The sequence below is a fragment of the Schistocerca americana genome, chromosome 2 (assembly GCF_021461395.2).
Source record: "Schistocerca americana isolate TAMUIC-IGC-003095 chromosome 2, iqSchAmer2.1, whole genome shotgun sequence".
In the NCBI taxonomy this organism is placed as follows: Eukaryota; Metazoa; Arthropoda; class Insecta; order Orthoptera; family Acrididae; genus Schistocerca; species Schistocerca americana.
Window position 1 is genome coordinate 737,556,920 of NC_060120.1, and position 21,981 is coordinate 737,578,900.

Genomic DNA, 21,981 nt, shown 5'->3' on the forward strand with positions numbered 1-21,981 from the left:
GTCCCAGTGGTTTTGGCCTCAAAGCACTTTTTTTTTTTTTTTAAGTCCCAGTGCCTTTCATTTGAAATCATCAATGTTATGCAAGACGACTCCAAGACATACACTGATGCACTTCTACGAATATAGTTCAATGCAGCAGTTGCTTACAGCATTCAAAGCAGCAGCCAGTGTGGAGTTTCTGCTACATGATTGCAGAAAATTTGTGACTACAAATTTTAGTTACTTAATTTAATTGGCAAGTAGTTTTTGCGTAATGGTCATGTTGAGGATATCACTGACATTTCTTTTGAGTAGCTTTAACAAAAACCCACTGGTGGTGTACATACTTTTATAATTCATTCTTCAAGTGGATATAAATTTCTTAAATTTTAGGCCCACTTTTCACTTGCTATTTAGGACTATAATTTGTTATAGGCATTATGAGTTTGCGAAAGTTTTGAGATGTCGCACATGATCTAAATGTCCATCTTTTAAAGAAGACAGCATTCCCAGTGATTTGGGAGTACAGAAATCCGAGGCAGAAAGTGACCCAGAACTTCAACTTCTTTGGCAGGTCCTGAACTACTCACTGTAAATGCAATTCATGACAAGTTGTTGATGATAGTGAAGATGATCATACTATGATAAATACACATATAAGATGGTTAACATCACACAAATTAGCAGCTGCGAACAACTTCTCTGAAGAAGTTGCACCAAATATTCCTGTAAGTCGTGAATCTCCCGTGGCAGAATTTCTGAGCTTGTGATAGGTAGATAACTGAATGTCCCAGTGGCTCCATAGTGAAACCACTTCCATAAAAGAATTGTTTGTTTACTTTGTGACACTTTCTTGTTCTATTCTTTGCTTACGATGACAATAAATGTTAATTTTATAAAAAAATTAAAATTATATTTTTTTCATATTGCTGACTCTCAAAGGGTTAATATTTTAATATTTCCTTGATCCTTCACTCCCCTGTACCCCCAACATCACTGTTCCTGAGTAACAAACATGGAAAGCAAAAAAGTTCATTGTGAATTTCACACCTGCATATCCAACTCTTCATACATTCATACCAAATTTCCTCATACACTTTTTTTACTACCACCTACAGAATTTTAAGTTACAAGCGTAATATTAATATATTCAATTCATAACTAAACTGAATATATTAATTTTACATATATAAACTCCACAATTTGAACATATTTAAATTTTATAGTTAATACTTTACCACTGCAAGGAATAAAATAAAATGGAAAAAATAAAATAAAAATACCAATGGTAATGGCGGGAATTGAGCCCAAGCCAACAACTTCACCACTAGGCCACAACACCAATATGTCAACTACTGCCAAAAATTCCTCATATTCCATGCGCAAATCTTTGGAGAGTATTTAACCTTTTCCTGTGGATCACGCAGGTAAAATATTCTAGGTACTTGAAGGCACGATTACCTGCTTCTACTCGCTTTCTCCTCTAAAGATATAATGGAAAAGGGCCTCTTTCTCAGATCACCTACGGAATTCACCATGTTGTTTGCACAACACTTTATATGCACTTTGAAAAAATTAAATAAATAAATAAATAAAAATACTGATCTGGTGCTGCGAGCAACATAGCACCCATAGTGATGGAAGGGATGATGTCACATCAAGGCATGCACAGTCTAAAACAAACAGCTACCTCCCTTCTCTGAGTTTATTGTAGCATGGCTGACCGTTTTAGCACACAACACAGATTTATAATTATAGTGGAGAGAGGGCTACAACATATGTTTTCATCTGGCTTATTTGCATACCAGCACATATTTGGAGAGAAATAGAAATTCTTTTAATGTGATTCCTGGCTCACAGTTGAAGAGAAATGGCATAATTTAAGTGTAGTACTTACAGAGGGCTGCAGCACATTAGCACATGATTGCCGGTTGCCACTGCAATGGATATTTAAAGAAACAAACAGGAAGGTAAAAACAGCTTGGAGCTCATTTCTGGGACTGAATACTATATTCAAAATCAAATTTCCAATGTGTCAAAGTCTATATACTCACTTAGTACATGAAACATCGATGTTAAACACACAAAAAGTTCAAAACATTAGAGTTACCCAATAAGCAATGGAAATATTCATGTAGTACATAAACAAATCACTGTGGATAAAGCAGGTGGTCGACTTCTGTTTATCGGAAGAATATTGGGGAAGTACAATCAGTCTACAAAGGAGATTGCTTACAAAACACTTGCGCAACACATTCCAGAATATTGCTCAAGTGTGTGGTACTGGTACCAGATAGGACTAAAATACATACAGAGAATTTCAGTACAAATGGTCACAGGTTTGTTGATCCTTGGAAACACATTACAGTGATGCTGAAAAAACTGAACTGGCAGGCTGTTGGAAACAGACAACCCATCCCAAGAAAGTCTGCTAAAATGTTTCAAGAACTGGCTTTAAATGCTGACTCTAGGAATATAATACAACCCCCTCAGTATCACTCACAGAGGGACTGTAAGGACAAGATTAGAACAATTACAGCACACACAGAGGCATTCAAATGATCATTCTTTCCACACTCCATACTTGAGTGGTACAATGAGAAGTATCCTCTGCCATGCAGTGTGCGGTGGCTTGCAGAGTATGAATGTAGATGTAGATTGGATAAGTGGTCAAAGATTTTTATGGCTAAAAACTTCACTCCGTTCTATACCACACTAAGGCCTTCTAGTATTATATTTATTAATGTTCCTGTTTTCAGACTGTGACTGATTGTTGACAACGAACACCGTAAGGGAATAAATGTACTTCAGGCTGTTGTCAAATGTCCAATTGCTTAAAGAGCTGTCTACAAGTGGTTCTAGAGTGGATACTGCACATTATCCTTATTACACAATTCTGTGCAAAAAGCAGTTTTTCTCTCTCAATGAAGAGTTACTGCAGAAAACAATGTCAGAAGACATTAATGGATGAAAATAGAAAAAGTCAGTTTTTTTTACATTTTCATCTCCAAAAACTTTTATTCTCCATAGCACCTGATATTAACGTATGACAGGACATAAAAACAACTTTTACAAAATTGAAACAGAGATGGGCTGGACATAGAGGGAGATGGAATGATGAACCAAGATTGTGCTGAATTCCTTATTACAATAAAAGACCTGGAGATGTCATAATGGAAGAGAGTTGACAACATAAAGAAACCAGTAGAGTAAATTTAAATGAGAAAAGCTGTCAATCATAACCTGTTGGCAAAGTTTAAAAGAGGCCTATATCCATAGTTAATTACAAATGGATGATGATGAGTGTGAATGATGTTTAGGAGTATGATGGTGATGTGTGATACGTTTTGGGAAGTAATTTCTATTTTCAAATTGGTGTTTCATTACACTGACAAATTAAATGTGGTGCTTGCTTTATGTGAACCACTGCACCATTCTGAAGAGTTTGTTTTAAAGCAAATACGAGAAAATATGTTTTTATTGAGGCTTCTTGTTCTGCACATACTTCCCATAAACCAGTACCTGCAAGATACAAAGCAACAATAATGAAGGGTTTTTCGCATGTTTGCACTGGAAAGAACTTACAACAAAATAATAAAAACACACTCAAAAATGCAGATTATTTCCCTGAAACCTGTCATGCGAAAGAGAATAATCAGTAATAACAGTAAATAATCGTTAGATGTTAAAAAAGGAAGTTGTTACCACCACATTCTGTTGATAAGTGAAGTACGAAGTTACAACTTCATATACCTATGATAATCTAGTGTGATTATGGTTAGAAAAAAAACTGATAAGCACTGAAAGAGAAAATGTTAAACAGTCTGTGATAGTGTTACCTGAAAAATTAATTTGGAGCTGTTTTCTTTCTATGATATATCACAAAAAATTCTGCCTTCCTAAATGATGAAGCTTAAGATTCACTGAAAACCTTTGTACATTGTAGTTCCATGAAATGAAGAATGAAAACACTCCTATAGGTGGAATGCATTGTATAAGAAGAAATAGAAATGAGAAACTGCACTTCCATTCACAGCTATAGGATGTGCAAATCACAAAAACGATTACATTAGTTAACAAATTAATTTTAGGCAGTACATATACTAAAATTTGAACGATACAGAGAAGATTAGCATGGAAGAAAAATACTTTCCATGATAGAGAAGAGGACAGAGTCTAGAAACATTTTAAAATTCATTGAAACTGGGCTTGTTCACTCTGCACTTATGAGGACAGTGGATGGAAACTACAAATTTGAAGGTTAAGGGTTCAATCTTTCAACTTTGTCAATGATTTGTACATGTGAAAATGCCTCGACATTGGTTTCAAGTTCACATCAAACTATAGGTCCCCTTACAAGTGACTTGTTAAGTCAGCTGAAAGTTTGGAGGAAGACACAGGCAAACTATCTCCACGTAGGACCAGTATTGTGGTGTTAAAACTAACCTTTCACTTCAGTTTCTCTCGGCCGGATCTTCAAGACCGAACCTCACCATCAGCTGTATCTTTACTGAACATAGCACATACAAAATTAAGTAATGGAAAGCCTGAGACAGAATATGACAATATTATTAAAAGAATACATTGTTACTCAACATATAGAGGAGACTTAAGAGTCGCAAATAGGTACAACAAAAAATTGCAATACATCTGAGCTTTCACCAAAAGACCACCTCCTAAAGTAGCGCATGCCTGCATATGCACTCATCAACGAATGCGCGCATATGTGCTTATGCACACGCTCTCTCTCTCTCTCTCTCTCTCTCGCAGCTTAGTTTGTAGATCACATGACTGTTTTTACACGTAACCTTGTCTCTGATGGGATAGGTGATGCCTATAACTGGACTGGAGTAGGTGGTGGTGGGAGGAGGTATGCCACAGGTTCTGCGTCTAGATCTGTTACAAGAATACGAGCCATCTGGCGAGAGGTTGGGAGAAGAAGTGGAGTAGAGTGGACAAGGATATCGCATTGGTTCGGTGGGTGGCGGAACACCACTGTGAAAGGGACAGGAAGGATAGAGGGTAGGATATTCCTCATTTCAGGTCACAAAGAGAGGTAGTCGAAACCATAGTGGAGAATTTGATTAAGTAGCTCCAGTCCTGGGAGGGACTGTGTCACGAACAGAGTGCTCCTTTGTAGCCAGATGGTGAAAATGTGGGAGGTGGTAAGTGACTGGAGAGACAAATCATGGGAGATCTCTTTCTATACAACACTGGGAGACTAATTTCGACTGTGAGGGCCTCTGGGAGATGCCTGGTATGAATGGAGGGGGATTGTTCATCACATGTAGATAGGCTGTATGGAAGGGATTTCTTTGTATGGAATAGGCGGCAGCTGTCAAAGTGGAAGTATGTTGTTGACTGGTATGTTTGGTATGGATGGAGGTAATGATGTAGCCATCTTTGGGGTGGAGGTCAACACCGAGGAATGTGGCTCATTGGGTTCAGGAGCACCAGGTGAAGCGAATGGGGAAGAAGGTGTTGAGGTTCTGGAGGAATATGGATATGGTGTCCTCACCCTCAGTCCAGATCAAGAGGATGTCATCAATGAATCTGCACCAGGTGAAGGGTTTGGGATTCTCAGTGGTTAGGAAGGATTCCTCCAGATGGTCCATGAATAGACTGGCGTAGGATGGTGCCACTCAGTGCCCATTTCTGTATCCTGCATTTGTTTGTACGTGATGCCTTCGATGGTTAAGTAATTGCGGGTGGTGATATAGTTGATCACAGTGATCAGGAAGGAGGTCTTAGGTTTAGTCAGTTGGGCGTTGAGAAAGTTCATGTACAATAGTGGCAAGGCCATTGGAATTACGGATGTGGGTGTAGAGGGAGGCAACAACAATGCTGAGCAGGGTGCCATGTGGTAAAAGAACAGTAACTGTGAATAGTCTGTGAAGGAAACAATTGGTATCTTTTATATAGGGGGTAGATTACAGGTAATAGTTTCTGTAGGTGGTGATCCACAGGAGCAGAGATCCCCTCAGTCGGGACACCGTAACTGGCCACAGTAGTGCTCCCTGGGTGGTTTGGTTTATGGACTTTAGGGAGAATGTGTAAGATAGGAATGAAGAGAGTGGAAGGGGTGAGGAGAGATGAGACTCACAGGGGAGGCATTCTGGAATGGGCCTGAGGATTTGAAGAACTGGAGATCCTGTTGGATTTCTGGAATGACGTCACTGGGCAGGGTTTGTAGGTGGATGAATCTGAGAGTCCCTTCATCAGGTAATTGCTGTGGTATAAAACCACATTGGTGGACCCTCTGTTAGCAGGGCGCATTATAAGGTTGGGATCAATTTTTAGGTGCTGGACTGCAGTTCTTTCTGCAGATGTAAGGTTTGTTTTCATGTTAAGGGATTTTGGGAATGATGGTGAGGCAACGTTTGATATTAAGAAAATATAGAATGTTAACATGGAGTGATCTCACGCCAGTGGGGGTATATCATGATTTCTGTCGCACATATTCAGACCTGTCATTTCATTGACAAAATATTTTGAAAACACACAGTTATCATTACTTCAAGGATATTATAGTCAACAAGCACTCACCCTGCTTACGATTATAAATATTTACCTACACATCAACTAAGTACTCACTTTATTATAGATATCAGAAAGGAGTAAGTGTCCTGCTCCAAGGTCCAGACCAGCTTTGAGCACAATACCTTTATTCTGGTCTTTAGGTTTAAATTTAACTGTCTGAAGACATGTCCAGGACTCACAAGACCAAACTTTCAATTCAGAATTGTTCTCTGCTCCAGTAATAGCGAACTTCCAGAATTGAGTACTATAATACAGAAAAACATAGTATTAGGCATTCTATCTACACACAGAGCTTTAACTACCACACCTGATAGAACAAAATAAGAATATCAGTGTGTCTCAATGGTGAGCTGTAAAAGAAAATTTAAACATTTTTACATTTCTCTCTCCTGAAGTCATCAATAATTTTATTTAAGTAAAAACAATGGTATGAGAAAATAAATTTTCCACAACCAACACATTTAAAAATTGAAACATTTAATTGTTTTGACAAACATTCTGAGGAACACTTCTGGTTGTCTTGTTTATTATTATACAGGGCTACCAATAAAAAAGTGATTTTCACACCATTACATCTTTTGCACATCAAATAAAAAATTTTGCATGTCAAAAAACAGTAGAAATGACCAAGAAAACCACAACTTAAAGTACATACATGAAAACCAAAGATCAACATAACTGAAATTCACTGCTGTTATTGCCTGATTTGCTTTTTTAAGAGACTGAAATACTGTTTTCTATTCAAGAACATTTAAGGCTAACCAGAGTTATCAATTAATAAAGTGAAGTTCCATTGTCTCTTTCATTCTGTAAGGTATTGCTAATACAACAAATCAGGGTCCCAGTTCATGAAGAAATACAATAATTTTTATAATATGTGAAGCATCAGAATTATCATACAGTAAGAACGGATCAGCTATTACTTCAAGATGATCTACCACTGATACAGTTGAAAGGTAGGAGGAAAAGCAAAACTTACAAATGTAGTTTTCAGAGTCACAGATTTCTTCTTCAGTATGACAGCATATGAAGAACTTAGAGGTGAGGAAAATAGTCAATTTTCAAATTCTAAAAATATAATGTAACTGGGTAGATATATCATCATCTCACGATGCGGATACATGAGAACACACACCCAAAAGTTAAGGAAATTTGTAAGCTTTCAGAGCCAGTGGCTCATTCTTTTAGCAGTAGGGAAGAGGGATTAAGAAGAAGTCACAAAGATAGAAAGGAAGTAAGTCATTCAGATCACCCTCTGTGCAATGTTAACAACAGGACTTTTTTTTTACTCATAAACACAAAAAATTATATGAAACGTGCAACAATTAACCTGAATATTAAGATATATGAACTACTCACTCTGGATTGTGCACTTTGTGATTGTCAAGAAAAAACAAGGATGAGAGAGGTTTCCCATCGTGTGGCTGCCAAAAGTGCAAGCACCTCGGTTTCCCACCATTGTGCATATAAACTTGGAAGAACTTCACATCTCCATCTTTACTAGCAGTAGCCAAAGCTGTTCCATCTGGTGAGAATGCAGCATCAACAATGGCATCAGTGTGTTCCTGAACTGCAAGATAGCCTTCTTCCACATCATCAGGTCGCAAAGGACCTACACCATAACGGCTTGTCACTGTTCCAACATTCCACAACTCCGCCTGAAAAACACACAAGTAAAACTCAACATATTTATTTATATATACATAGAGTAAAAGTTGTATAATTCAAGTTTTAGGGATCATTACACTGTGCGAAAGGAATGTTTGTATTACCTTACATATTACAGGAAATGACAAAAACGAAAAACATCTCCTTACTGCCAGACTCCCTGCCTGTCATTGCACATGAACACCCACCATTTCCGTAATCCTGATGCCATGGAGCAGTACCCCTCCCAGCATCTTTCTATTACAAAATCCACCACCTCCTTCCTAATCCTTTTGGCCAACCGCACATGTTTCTTTGTGTGTTTCCAGTCATATATGGTGCAATGCAAGGCAAAAATTTTTGAAAAGGAATGATATGGCAGTTTGTTATGCTGTCTTAGCACGTGATGCTGTGAACGGGTCAGTAATTTGGCTGGCCGCTGCTACCATGTGTTAGTCAACAATGTAATTATTGTAAACTGTTTCCCCGTCCATACTGACAAGGTTGACAGCACAATTACTCCTAGGCACATTTATTTTTTGAATGCCCTCCACAGACTGTGTGTATACATGCTACAGTTGCGGTCAGGATGAGGCTGTTGCATCTCAACTGCAACTAGGATATCATAAAAGCTATCAGAGTACTAAATTACTTCACGCAGTTATAAATGAAATTGTAGGTGTATTCTATGTGGAGTCTTCCAGTGGAAATGTCCAAACGAAATGTCATCCCTTGTTGATGTTCTGTAGGTTTATTTTACAACAGTTAATAAGTTTGCAATCAGAATCACCATGTGGCCAAGCCTCGTATCAGGGATGTCATGTTCAATATACAAAAAAATGTATTCTGATGTAAATGAATTTATTGTACTCTGTTAGACTTTAAAGGAGTCTGTGCTGCTTTGGTAGCCATAATGGATACGTACTCCTCTAGGTAATAAGGCAATGTACCACACCTTGTTCATCTAGTTTAATCTTTTCTCTAACCCCAGTTCTCCAGTTTATGAGCAGAATAATTTTGTTGTGTTGTCTCAACATTCTGGCTCGTTTCCTACTTGTTATCTTCAAGTGAAGCATTGGGTTCACATCCGGTTCTTTCCTTTGCAGCCACTGATCTGTAGCCTCCTCTGCAGAGGACCCAACATTAAGAAAGGAAGACATAAAAAGCAGATTATACACGCAAAAAGGGCATTCCTGGTCAAAATAAGTGTCTAGTACCACATATTGGCCTTTATTTGAGGAAGAAATTTCTGAAGATCTGCAATTGGAGCACAATATAATATGGTTGGGAATCATGGACTGTAGGGACACTGATAAAGAAGAGAATGAAAGCGTTTGAGATGTGGTGCTATAGAAGAATATTAAAAATTAGGTGGACTGTTAAGGAATGAGGAGGTTTTCCATAGAATCAATGAAGAAAGGATCATATGGAAAACACTGACAAGACAGGGCGATATGACATGTGTTAAGATATCAGGGAATAACTTCCATGGTACTGCAGAGCCTGTAGAGAGTAAAAGCTGCAAGGGAAGAGACACATTGGAATACACTCACCACAACTGAGAACATAGGGTCCAAGCATTTTTCTGAGATAAAAATAGAAGTTCATTAATATCAACATCATCTCATCTCAAAACCAGGACAAGAACTTTTCATCTTGCTGTCAAAACCATCTCCCATTGGACTAATTGACAACAGGTTTTGTTTCCAACAATTCCAGTGTAAACCACATATGAAATAAATCTGTCATTTCACACAGGATTGAACAAAATGATAAGAGAGCACTCAATTGGTATAGAAACAGTGTAATGGGATTCAAGATAAGAAAAAATTTAGAGACAAAAGAGGAACACTAATCACTATCATTTAAGTACACAGAAACACAGGTCTGTGTATGCTGCAAGATACCATACCACACATAGACATTTCAGACTGATTAACAAGTTAAACACAATTACCCATGGTGTTGGCAGAAAGGACTTTCAGCATGTCAGCTGGCAGTGGTATTCAACTAAAGATATGAAAGTTATATTTCAACATGCCATTGACATTTAGATCATTAAAAACTACACCAGCTTGCATTGGACAAGAAAAGAAAAGGAAAGGAAATAAGTTGTGACATTTGTGGAGGAACTAATTCAGCATTTGCTTCAAGTGCATACAATAAGTGAATCACAATGACTGCTTAGACATTTAAACTGCACTCCAGTAACAACAATAGTGCCATTTCAGCCTGTAAAAACATGCAAGATTAGTGAACACAAGGAATGGAGACAATGTGAAGCACAGTGCTGTAATCAGTTCTTTTCCTTTTACAGGCTGATTCATCTGCAGTTTGCACTGACATTTATGAACTAATTTTAGACATTTGCCACCTTACATTGTATTTGGATATTAAGGACACCAACCATTCCCTAGATCGCTCCACTCCCAGCACACATCTTGCTTGTCACCACTGATACCACCACTTCCCTCTATACCAACATCCCCCATGTGCATTATCTTTCTGCTGCTGAACACTTCCTCAATCTGTATTGCATGATTTCAAATCTATCCTTCCTGCATACCTCTATCAACTTTATACTTGCCAGTAACTACCAATTTTATACTTACCAACAACTAACACTTTATACTTACGAACAACTACTTTACCTTTGAGGGGTGGACATGCAGACAGATCAGGGGTACAGCTATGGGAACAGGACATCATCTTCCTATGCCAACCATAAGCCTTCAGTCCCTTGTTTTGTTTAGAAACATTCATGGCATCTTTGCCACAAGGACTCTTGGTGAGGCTGATCTGTTAAAATTCTTCGAATTTCTAAATATATTCTCACTGTTAAATTTCACTTGCCCCTACTCTAAACCCCTACGCCGTTTTCCTTGATGTTTATCCCATCCTTATTTAAGGTTAGCTACACATTTCTGTTCACATTAAACTTACTAACAAACAACAGTACTCATATTTTGATAGTTGCCATCCTTCCCACGTCAAACATTCCCTCCTGTACAGCCTTGGTATTAGAGGCAAACATATTTGAACAGATGCAGACTCTTTAAGGCAATGCACCACCATTCTCACCTTGGCCTTCACTGGACGTAGTTATCCCATCAGCCCAGTTCAAAAGCAGATTTCTTTGCCCATTACATACAATCATGGAACTGCAGATTTCTCTGGAAAATAGCTAAGGACTACACCACTTATCACTCAGTATTATCCTGGTCTTGAATGTATTAACCAGCTACTCTGACAAGGCTACAGCTTCTTACAATCATGCCATAAAATGAGTCAATTCTATTCAACATTTTGTGCACTACACACAGAATAGCTTTTTATCAACCTCCCAATCTCTGCAACATCCTAGTCAGGCACTACACTACTCCTGCACACACCTCTCTATCCTTTGGCTCCCACCCCTGCGATTGTCCCCACTATAAGACTTGCCCTATGCACCCTTCTACCACCACCTATAACAGGCCTGTAACTGGCAAAACATATACTGTCAAAGGGAGAGCCACCTGTGAAACAACACAGCATATACCAGCTATTATGTAAACACTGTTTGGCCTTTTACATTAGCATGACTACCAACAGTTAAGGTGAATGGGCATAGGCAGAGGATATATACTGCCTATGCACAATATCCTGTTGCAGAGCATACTCTGCAACATGACAGCCATGACCTTGATCCCTATTTCACCACACATGCCAGCTGAATTCTTCCCCAGACACTACAACATGTCCTTGGTTCTCACCAACCACCTGATATTAATTTACATTCATTTCTTCGGTCTCAGCATTTATTCACAGTATCTATTCCTTTCTTCACTTCCGTTTTGTTTTCTATATCTTTCATTTTCTGACCTGCCTATTTTTTACTGCCCCTCCCACCTTCACCACATACAATGCTCTTTGCTTTCTGTTCTTATTACCTTGTGCATAATGGTTTAGCAATAATCTCTGTCTTGCCTATTACCCCACATTCCATCTGTATGCACTTAGGTTTTCAAATCTCATCCAGCACAGTCCCCAACAATTAGCTGTTCCTTCTCATCCTGTCCACTAAGCCTCCCATGACCTGAGGTTATAGGCAACTTTTCTGAGCTCTACCTCTTTTCCTAAACATCACCAGTCCTTTTCCTTCATCCATCTTCCATCCCCTTACACTCACCTGCTGGAAGAAGGAGCAACTGGCTCAAATAGCTTGAAAACTTCATACCCTTTATATGTGTGTTCCCGTCACCACTTGTTGAGGAGATTCTTTTGTCTCTCCAATTACATTATATTTTCAAAAACTATTTTCATTGTTACATTTTATTTGGATACACAACAATGTTGTCATGAAAATAACTATTCATAAATTTCTTTAAAAAACTTCAATGTTAAGGTGTAACCTGTCACTTTGGAGAAAAAAGTGATGTGTTTTTCCCCTCTATACCTTTTACTGATATATGATAGTTGTGACTTTGAGTAAGCACCTCGTTCTTACAGTAAGTAAATGTTTGGTTATGGACTGCACACTGTGTGGGAAATTTTCTGTTTCTTTTGTACATATCATGAGAGCAAAAAGGGTGCAGTACGTCTGACAAGGCAGGGGTGATGGGTACATGGTTTCCTGCGCTTTGACACAATTATTACAGAGCAATTATTCCATGGAAACACCACGCCACCCTAGAGATTCATTGTGGACCACGGATCTTTGTCGGGCATGACGATGTTTGTGATGTCATGTGTCAAGGGAATCCCAGAGAGGACATAGAGAGCACAAATGATAAAGACTAATCTGTACAGTGAACTATGTTAAAGTCATATGTGGTAGTATAATATAAAATGGAATATATATAATACAGGGAAAAGATGCATCCAATAAAGAAGCAACATGGTGAATTTATTTTGTTGTAATTGGCATCCGAGATGTCTAGCACATCTGAACTTTGCATCTTCAAGAAAGGAATCTTTCCTCCAGATACACCAAGATGCTCACCTAGAAAATAGATAACTAAATGGGTTTATGGCATAATGGTGCAAGTCAGATTTTGGCAGAAATGAGCTAAGTAATATGTTATTTAGTAGAAAATGCACTGTTTTGGGTGATACAATGATTTATGTCTTTGTACGCACAATAGCATCACAGATGGCACCACAATTTCTACTGTGAAACTGTCAGTATGATAAGACATGATGGTGAAATGAATTAAACCTGACTTGCACCGCAAATCCGTGAAACAAAATTCGATTTTCTGTTTGTATGTTGTGGTAAGGTGGAGCAAATCTGACTTACCACAACACTATGAAACAATATTAGATTTTCTGTTCCACCATCATGAAGTTTTCCTTTATTATTATTATTATTATTATTATTCAGAGTTTGTTTTATTTTAACACTATCAAAACTGTTTTCAAGTAAATTCCGTATGATAACATTGTCGAAACCTTTTCAAACAAGTTTTATATTATTACATTGTTGTCTAAACTGTTAGCGTGATTACTTGGCAATTGTTACTGGTGTATGTATGAGCTTATGTCTATGGTAACCTGAATAATTCAGAAAGGCTGAGAAAAATCATGAATGAAGAGGGAGAAATTTCAGATTCTGCTTCAGAATATCATCCACCCAAAAATGAGTGTAATGAAGAAAATGAGAAACAGCAATCAGGTGGAAGAATGTGACAGAGAGAGAAGACAGAAGACAAAACTGAAAAAGAATGGAGGTGAAGCATACACTACCAGGAAAGGTAAAACAGCTCCTGTTACACTATTTTGTGCTGATGACTGCCACTGTAGACTGCAATGTCTTTCAAAAATAACTGAAGAAGGAATGAAAGGAATTTTTGGTAGTTTTTGGAAACGGGATCTTTTAACTCTCAAAATGTCTACCTCCATGAATCTCAAATCAGAATCTTCTGCAGCAAGAAGACTATGAACAGGGTCTGACCTCAAAAGACTTGTATTAACAAATACTATTTACATGTTCAAAATTATTCAATTCCAGTCTGTAAAAAGTCTTTCCGGAGAACTTTCCAAATTTCCAATGGTGTGAAGACTCAATGTAAACAAAAAGTAAAGGAAGGAGAGGAGCCCAATGGTGATTTAAGAAGCCAGCATAAAACTTTCTATGAAGCTCCAGAAGGTGTAGTGAGTTATATTCATTCCACCAATGAAAGTTTTCCATGTCACGAGACATTATTTTTTATCAGAAAATCTTAATAGATGTTACTTGAGTCCTGAATTGAACATCATAGTTATGTACAATTTATATAAAGAAAAAGGTGTTCAAGATAACATTAAACCAGTGTCAGAGTCTAAAAGATTTTCAATCATGATTTGATTCTAAGTTTGCATCCAGCAAGAAGAGTTATATACAATTTGTAATATTTATGAAACGGACATCTGTTGCTGAAGTGAAAACAAAAAATAATACAACGTGAATTACATTTAACAAGAGACAAGTCAGCACAAAATTCGAGGAAAGTGCGTAAATAATAATTCCGAAGAAGTTTATGCTTTTACACTTCTAAAATTAACATTCTCAGTAGCATATTATAAAGACAACTCATACTGTCATAATCTTGGCCACCACAGCCTCAGAACTAACTCTGCTTTCAAACTTATATGGCACAAAACTAAAGGCAAAATCAAACAGTGGATGAAAATTCAGGATGGAATAATGACAATATTATTTCCACTATATGGTGAGTAGTAATATTGGACGAAACTATAGTTTTGAGAGTATCACAGGAAATTTCATAACACATGGTAAAACACACAAAACAAGTGGCTAGTACAAAAAAACATATAATAATGTACAGTGATGCTTGCTCTGGACAAAATAGAAATTTTAAAATGGCACTTTCCTGTTCGAATCTTGTGACTGATACTTCAAGTGGATGTTCCCGATCATCTTTTTATGAGCAGTGTGCACTCATATCAGCTAAACGATGCTGATTTTGGCTCTGTAGAGCTCCAGGCAAAATAAAAAAAAAATCTACAATGGTAGGAAATCATTGCTCAATCATGAAGAAAGAAGCCATTTGCAGTAGCACTGATGAAGCAAGAACAACTTGTGTTTGCAGTAGCTTAGGAGAAGGCAGTAGTTAACAGCAAAATTTACGAAATGAAGTGTCCAGTATCTTTGTCACAAATTCAGCGATTGCAGTATAGAAGATCTGAACCTATGAAGATACAACACATTTCTGAAGAATGCCGATATAGAGTTTCTCACCTTGAACATACAGAAAGGAGAGAGGGGAGGTCCAAGTCCTGTTCAACAGTAAAACAGGAACCACTAAATAGTGAAACACAACCAGTCAGTAATTTGAACAAAAAAGGACATGTTAGAATTGTTACCATACATCCCTCCTATTCACCAGGTGCATTTCAATTCTTTAGAAGAAACTTTTGAGGAAAAGGATGGCAGATGTATTTCTGTGTTAATTCAAATTGAAATCCAAGAAATTTCTACACAATTATGATGATAATGTTACTACACTTAATCAAGCTCAAGTATTGTTAATTCAAAGTGAATTTGTTAATTAAAGGTGAAATTTGTGGGATTTATAATATCTATGGTCATAACATTAATATCACTACACTTAATTTATAGTCCTGTATTAATATTATTCCTTATTGGACTCAATATCCCTACAAGTGCTTCTATTTTGCTTTCCTGTTTTTTCCGTACAATGTTTCACACAACACTGAAATAAACTACTCAATTATGCCACAAACCACTTCAATTGATGGGGACCACAAAGACCATTATGAGGCCCACCTCTATACAATGCCTGAACAATGTCTCAGGCACAGTACATACCATTGCCTCCCCCCCCCCCCCCCCTATTTCTTTATTTCTTGCTTTCTTTCTTTCTTTCTAGAAGAGGCTAACAACATCATGAGCCAAACAATTGTGTGCCACCTTTATTCCCCCTTTTAATGATAAAACGAACAAAAACTTAATCAAATAAATGTCATGTCAACTCACAATGTTCACACAGAATTTAGAACATTTGTGTTGATGATAATTGTGACTCATCAGAATTGTTTTGGTTATGAAGAGGGTCTGGATTTTAATGAAGTAATAATCCCTTAAATATGTATGCATTTATGCAACAAAAAATCTACATATGCGTGTAAACTGCTTACATAAAATGATATAAAAAATTGAATGGAATGATTCGTACCGAATGCCAATTGGCTATAGTCAGTTTGTGGAACTGACAAAAAAATGAGGAAACTGTGGAGATGTTTGTCATCTGAAACTGCTCTATTGAAGTAGCTATGGCATAGACCATACATTTTTGCTGAGAGACCCAATTACAATATTTCAAATAAATATCCCCCACAGTCTTGTCTCTTGTCAATTGACACAAATATAAAATTACTTTGAATCTGAAACCTCATTTTTTATGGTTGGGTCACAACACTGCTGCACAAAATTTTTGCATATGGTAGATTTGTCTGTCATTTTACACACTGTATAGTTCTCAAACACATTTACCAGAACAGGATTAGTTAATTTCCACAGCAGGATATCTGCCAACAAAAAGGCCTCACACAAATCAAAAGAAAATTGTGAAAAAGTAGTGTTAGAACATTCACTTAACAACATCTGAACGGGAGCAGTTTTCATGGATTTATGTCCGTTTTTCACTAACCCCCCCCCCCCCCCCCACTCTCTCTCTCTCTCTCTCTCTCTCTCTCTCTCTCTCTCTCTCTCCCCCCAATGAAGTATTCTGCCATCTGTTGCTACCTTCAAACTCTCGCTCATACAGTTGGAATCTAGACTGATAACTTATTTTCACTTTTGGCATCATACTTAATTGTGAAGTACTTAAAACACACCACCAAGCCACTACCAGTAGTCACCACTCCCTACAAACATGAACTGATTTTCTTTACACAGAACCTGGAGTCAACTGAAGGCAGGTAACGAGTCAGTCGTCACTTTAGTGTTGTTTTAATTTAAATGTGTGAATATTATGAAATGAATCATTTTTTTAAAAACCATATGCAAATTAAATAACAAAGTAGAACTGTTGCTTGGTGTTACATTGTAAGCAGCTCCAAAAGACAGTTCGACTAATCCTTTAGTAGCCATGTTAGTGCAACTCAGCAGCAAGACCAGAGCAGTTCCCAAACCAATGCCACATACTACATGAGCAAGTGCGAAGGGTAACACCTAGCCGCGAATCAGGAAGAAAGGAAAATCAGAAATAAGTACATAAAAATAAGCTTTGACAACAACTGAACAAGTTAACATACAATTTAAAATGTCCATTTTTTAAAAGAATAAGTATTTTAATTAAAAAATGCAGCACAATTAAACATTTTCGAAAATACCAAGCTTATTCGGAAAACAGGCAAAATACGCATTTATAAGGACTATAAAACCATGCCTAAAACATAAGAAAAGAAGTAAATCAAACATATTATCCGAAGAGAATATTTTTCAAATGATAGAAAAAAATATGCATTTGCATGAAAATCTAGACCCTAGTAATTAACCAAATGGGTGTAGTCCACAATATCAAAGTAAATTAAATAGCAGCAACATGAGACAAATGGAACAAAAACAGTTTATATTAATCCAGACAGAAGAACTGGGTTGAAAATATGTCTGAAAAGCAATAATAGTAGCAACAGTCCTTTAATTTACACACACACACACACACACACACACACACACACACACACACACAAAAAAACTACCAACCTTTGAGTCATGGGTAAGCACCAATAATTTTGCAACATCATCATAGGATGTCTCAGAACTATCAGAGTCTTCTTCAGGTACATAAGGGCACCATACAACTCTGTGGTTGGTTGCTGGTACAGAGTCATTTCCATTCTCTACATGGAGTAGTAATGTGCAGCTGTCCAGGAAGGAAAAAAAGCATCATTATTACACATCGTATATATATCTGAACAAATAACTAAACATGGTGTGGATGAAGAAGATCCCTACTGAACATAATACCTGGTTTTAAATTCTGTCTGCAGTATTGCAGCTGCAATATTATGTACTTATTCATAACATTTCATTTTATCTGCAAGGAAATCAACAGTTGTGCACTTTAAAGCATATATTTAATGTTTCATGAAAACAGGCATTCGTTAAATATACTAGTTCAGTATTCTTCAAACAAAGACAATTAAGATACTTTTCAAATTACTGGACTTCATAGGGAATAGACTATGCACAGCCTCGTCATTGTAATCAGAAAATATTTTTTTATATCATCTATGATGAACAGCTTCAGGAGTTACGTGAATATATGGAACTGTAAACCACACAAAGGCTGACCATAAGATATTCGACATGCAGTAGTATCCAAAAATAATCCCGAAGCTTGAGATAAATATTTGAAATAATAATCACGATAATAATAAAAGTAACAAAACTGGAAAACATTTTCATCGAAACGGGTAACAGATAATTGTGTTAACCATAGCTGCCATACATTTGGTAGAGTTAAAAGCATACTATCAACAAGGCACTTCAAGAACTTTACTGGCAGTCAATTTCCATTCTTGAGAACAAAGTGCACCGACACCCAGAAAAATCTTTTGTCATAACTTATAGGCTGCAATGCATATATCTAGTGCATCCCTGGATTGCTCATCAGCAGTCCTTATGGTGGATAATACATTCATCTTCACAAAATCATTTACTAGAATGGACTGTTGCAGACACACATCATCCATGAAGGAAAGAGGAAAGACTGTCAAAGACAATGTCTTTAGAATTGATGCACAAGCTTACATTGAGGAAATCTGGGAAAGAGGTTGGCTATGCCCTTACCAAGAAACCATCTTGGCATTTGTCCCAATCTGAATCCTGTGCCTGTATCAGCTGTCACTATCACTCCATATGAATATGTAACAAGAACTGAATAAGCTCTGAAAATGTCATGAGTCCAATATTTCACAAATTCAAATTTCAGTATTTTTAAATTCTCCATCTGCAGACGCATTTATCTGTGTTGAGAACATCATGAGTTACTGCCTTTAAAGCCAAGAAAATTGTTGCCAAAATATTTAGTTGGTACGAAAATGTCACGAGTCCATGACTCTTAACGTTTTCCTACTACATCTTCTCGTTAGTTTTATGTAATATTTTTTAAATCACTGGAAGTAGCCTACGGTTTATGTCCCTACATTAACAACAAGCAGATTTTGCCAGTACCGATTTCACGATCTATTGTTGACACCATATTGTAAGACAAATCTTGTGTGGTTGTTGTCTAATCTTTCATTAGTAGTGGCAATTTAATCAGAAAAGAGAGCATAGACATGAAGAAGGTAACAGCCATAACAAGAGGAAAGGCATACAGCATTATGATAAATACGAACACATCATAATAAAGAAGGCTATATTACAAGGGGAAGCGTACATTAACTACAATGGACATTCCTGCAACTGCAACGGGGAAAAATTGCAAATAAGTATGAATTTAAAAACAAAATGTTGAATACATGTTTTTTGTTTGTACAGCAAAACATAAAGCCTATGTTTCCCTTGTTTATTATAAACATTGCTTTCTTCTGTTGCAATTGTAAGCTTCACTGTTTTGAAGCCATTGACGAGATCAACAGAGCCGAGATTCTGGAAATGTTCAAGAAATTTGGGAGCAAGAATGCACAAGATGGATATCTACAAGGTCTTATGGAAGTTACGGAAATTACCAGCAGACGCCCAATGAAGGATACAGCAATCCAAAAAGTACAGAGAAGAACTTCAAATATTATGTTCAAGTTTAGGGAAAGAGAATATTGGTGTGTGAAACTGTATTTATTAGTATTCATGGTCTTAAGAGCGACAAGAGGATTTGAACATTAGGAGACCTGTCGTTTTTAGGAAAATCTCCTGTAGATAACAGGGGTAAGAGCATGGGAAGCAGATTCAGAGCTATAAAAGGTGGTGTTATTGATCAAATAAAGGAACACATTGAATCTTTCGAGGTAAAAGTTACTCGCTATGCAAACAGAGATATGAAGTATTTTTAAGACCGGTTTGAATGAAAAGATCATGCATTCGCTATTTCTAAGAGATGTTCCCTGATATGCATGTAAAATGGATTTTATTTAAAGTTTTTCCACTAAAATTATAATTACAGATTTGGTAGACCTGAAAAAGATGTTTGTGGTTACTATGAGGAACTTAAAACTAAACTAAAAGGCACTTACCTTTGTGATTCAGCTAAAAGAGTGATTGTTGCTGAGCAAATGGTTCATATTCTAAGAAGCAAAATGTTCTTATAAAAAGATAAAAGCTGTACAGGAAAATTGCAAGCAAAATGACGATGTCGAAGGCATATGTATGGATTTTATGCAGAACGTACCACTTCCCTCATTCCTGTGCAGGAAGTGTTTTACCTGCGTCAGCTCTGAGTCTTTACTTTCTCTATTTATGACCTTAAGGTGACCGCACTGTGCTTCAGATGGAAAAAAATCAATTTTCGGTTTTCCTCATATTAAGGTTTTATTTAAGTACTCTGAAAAGAATTTTGCTGAAAAAAAAATTTTTTTTTCAAGCATTTTCCTACCACGTGTTTATGCGCCACGTCCACTTTTCTGTCACCCTCTTTTCTACATATATTTTAGCTCTTTATATCCCCTACATTGCAGAGTGTGTTGGCTATCCTTGGAATGCAACGGTCGGTATTCTTTTGTTTCTGCTGTTTGTAAACAACACACTTTCAAACACACAGTTAGTTTTGTTAAAGTGTGATTGCAAGTAGTTGTTATACTTATGTTTGCAGTGCTCGTTTACGTGTGTTTTGTTGTGTTTATTGAAGATGACGAAACTTAAAGGCATTTTCAAGAAACAACAATTTAGGGGAAACAAGTTCAGAAAGCTTTCTGTACAAGAGGTTATGTCACCAGGCAATGATGTTTCTAATCGTAATTCTTCAACATGTGCGTCATCAAAGCAGCTCTCAACATTTCAAGAGAGTTACAACAAATTTACTTTAACTGACAAAGGGTGGAGTAACATTATTATAAATTTGAGAATATTATCAGATGTAATTTCTAAACTTGTACAATGTAGACAGTGTGGTGAGTCTCACAGAGTGAAAATTTGTGAGAGTGCCAGTGGGAGAAAAGGCCTAGGAATTGCTTTGGATTCAATTTGCACTAAATGCTCAGCTGTTTTTTTTTTTTTTTTTTTTTTTTTTTTTTGTGTGGCTTTAGGGCGCACAACTTCTATGGTCATTAGCGCCCTGACTACTCTAAGAATGCACCGCGAGGCACAAGTTGACCACAACAACTAAAAGGGAAAACACGAGAAAAGACAGACTGACAGGCATAGGATTAAAAAACAGCATCATCAAATGTCCTTAGCGAGGTTTGTCAAATTGATAAAACGAAGAACACGAGCAGCTGCTCGTGGGTCATCCGCTAAAATGGCATCGAAAGTATTTGGCAGGTTAAGATCGAGGCGCAGTGTGTTAAGATCTGGACAGGACATTAAAATGTGTCTAACCGTCAGCAAGTGCCCACATGGGCAGAACGGCGCCGGCGCAGCCGTCAGCAGATGGCGATGGCTGAACCGGCAGTGTCCAATTCTTAACCGGGCTAATACGACCTCCTCCCGCCGAGAAGGGCGTGAGGAGGACGTCCAAGCCACGGGAAGAGGTTTTAAGGCCCGAAGCTTGTTGTCGGTAAGTGCAGCCCAATCGGCATGCCATAGAGATAAGATGCGCCGACAAATCACCCTGCTAAAATCGGACGAAGGGACGCAACAAGAAGCTGTCCGAGGCTGGAGGACCGCAGCCTTGGCCGCGGCATCTGCAGCTTCGTTCCCAGGGATAC

At 37.4% G+C, this 21,981-nt stretch overlaps 1 protein-coding gene across 3 annotated transcripts in view; it reads right to left on the reverse strand.

The window, feature by feature from the left end:
- LOC124595620 (enhancer of mRNA-decapping protein 4) overlaps positions 1-21,981 on the reverse strand; it is a 155,943-nt gene that overhangs the window by 71,994 nt on the left and 61,968 nt on the right. For all 3 annotated transcript variants that reach the window (XM_047134440.1, XM_047134441.1, XM_047134442.1), the window contains exons 5-7: positions 17,879-18,038; positions 7,879-8,177; positions 6,574-6,763 (exon numbers count right to left, since the gene is read on the reverse strand). In XM_047134440.1, coding sequence (XP_046990396.1) covers positions 6,574-6,763; positions 7,879-8,177; positions 17,879-18,038 — 649 coding nt within the window. The remainder of the gene's footprint in view (positions 1-6,573; positions 6,764-7,878; positions 8,178-17,878; positions 18,039-21,981) is intronic.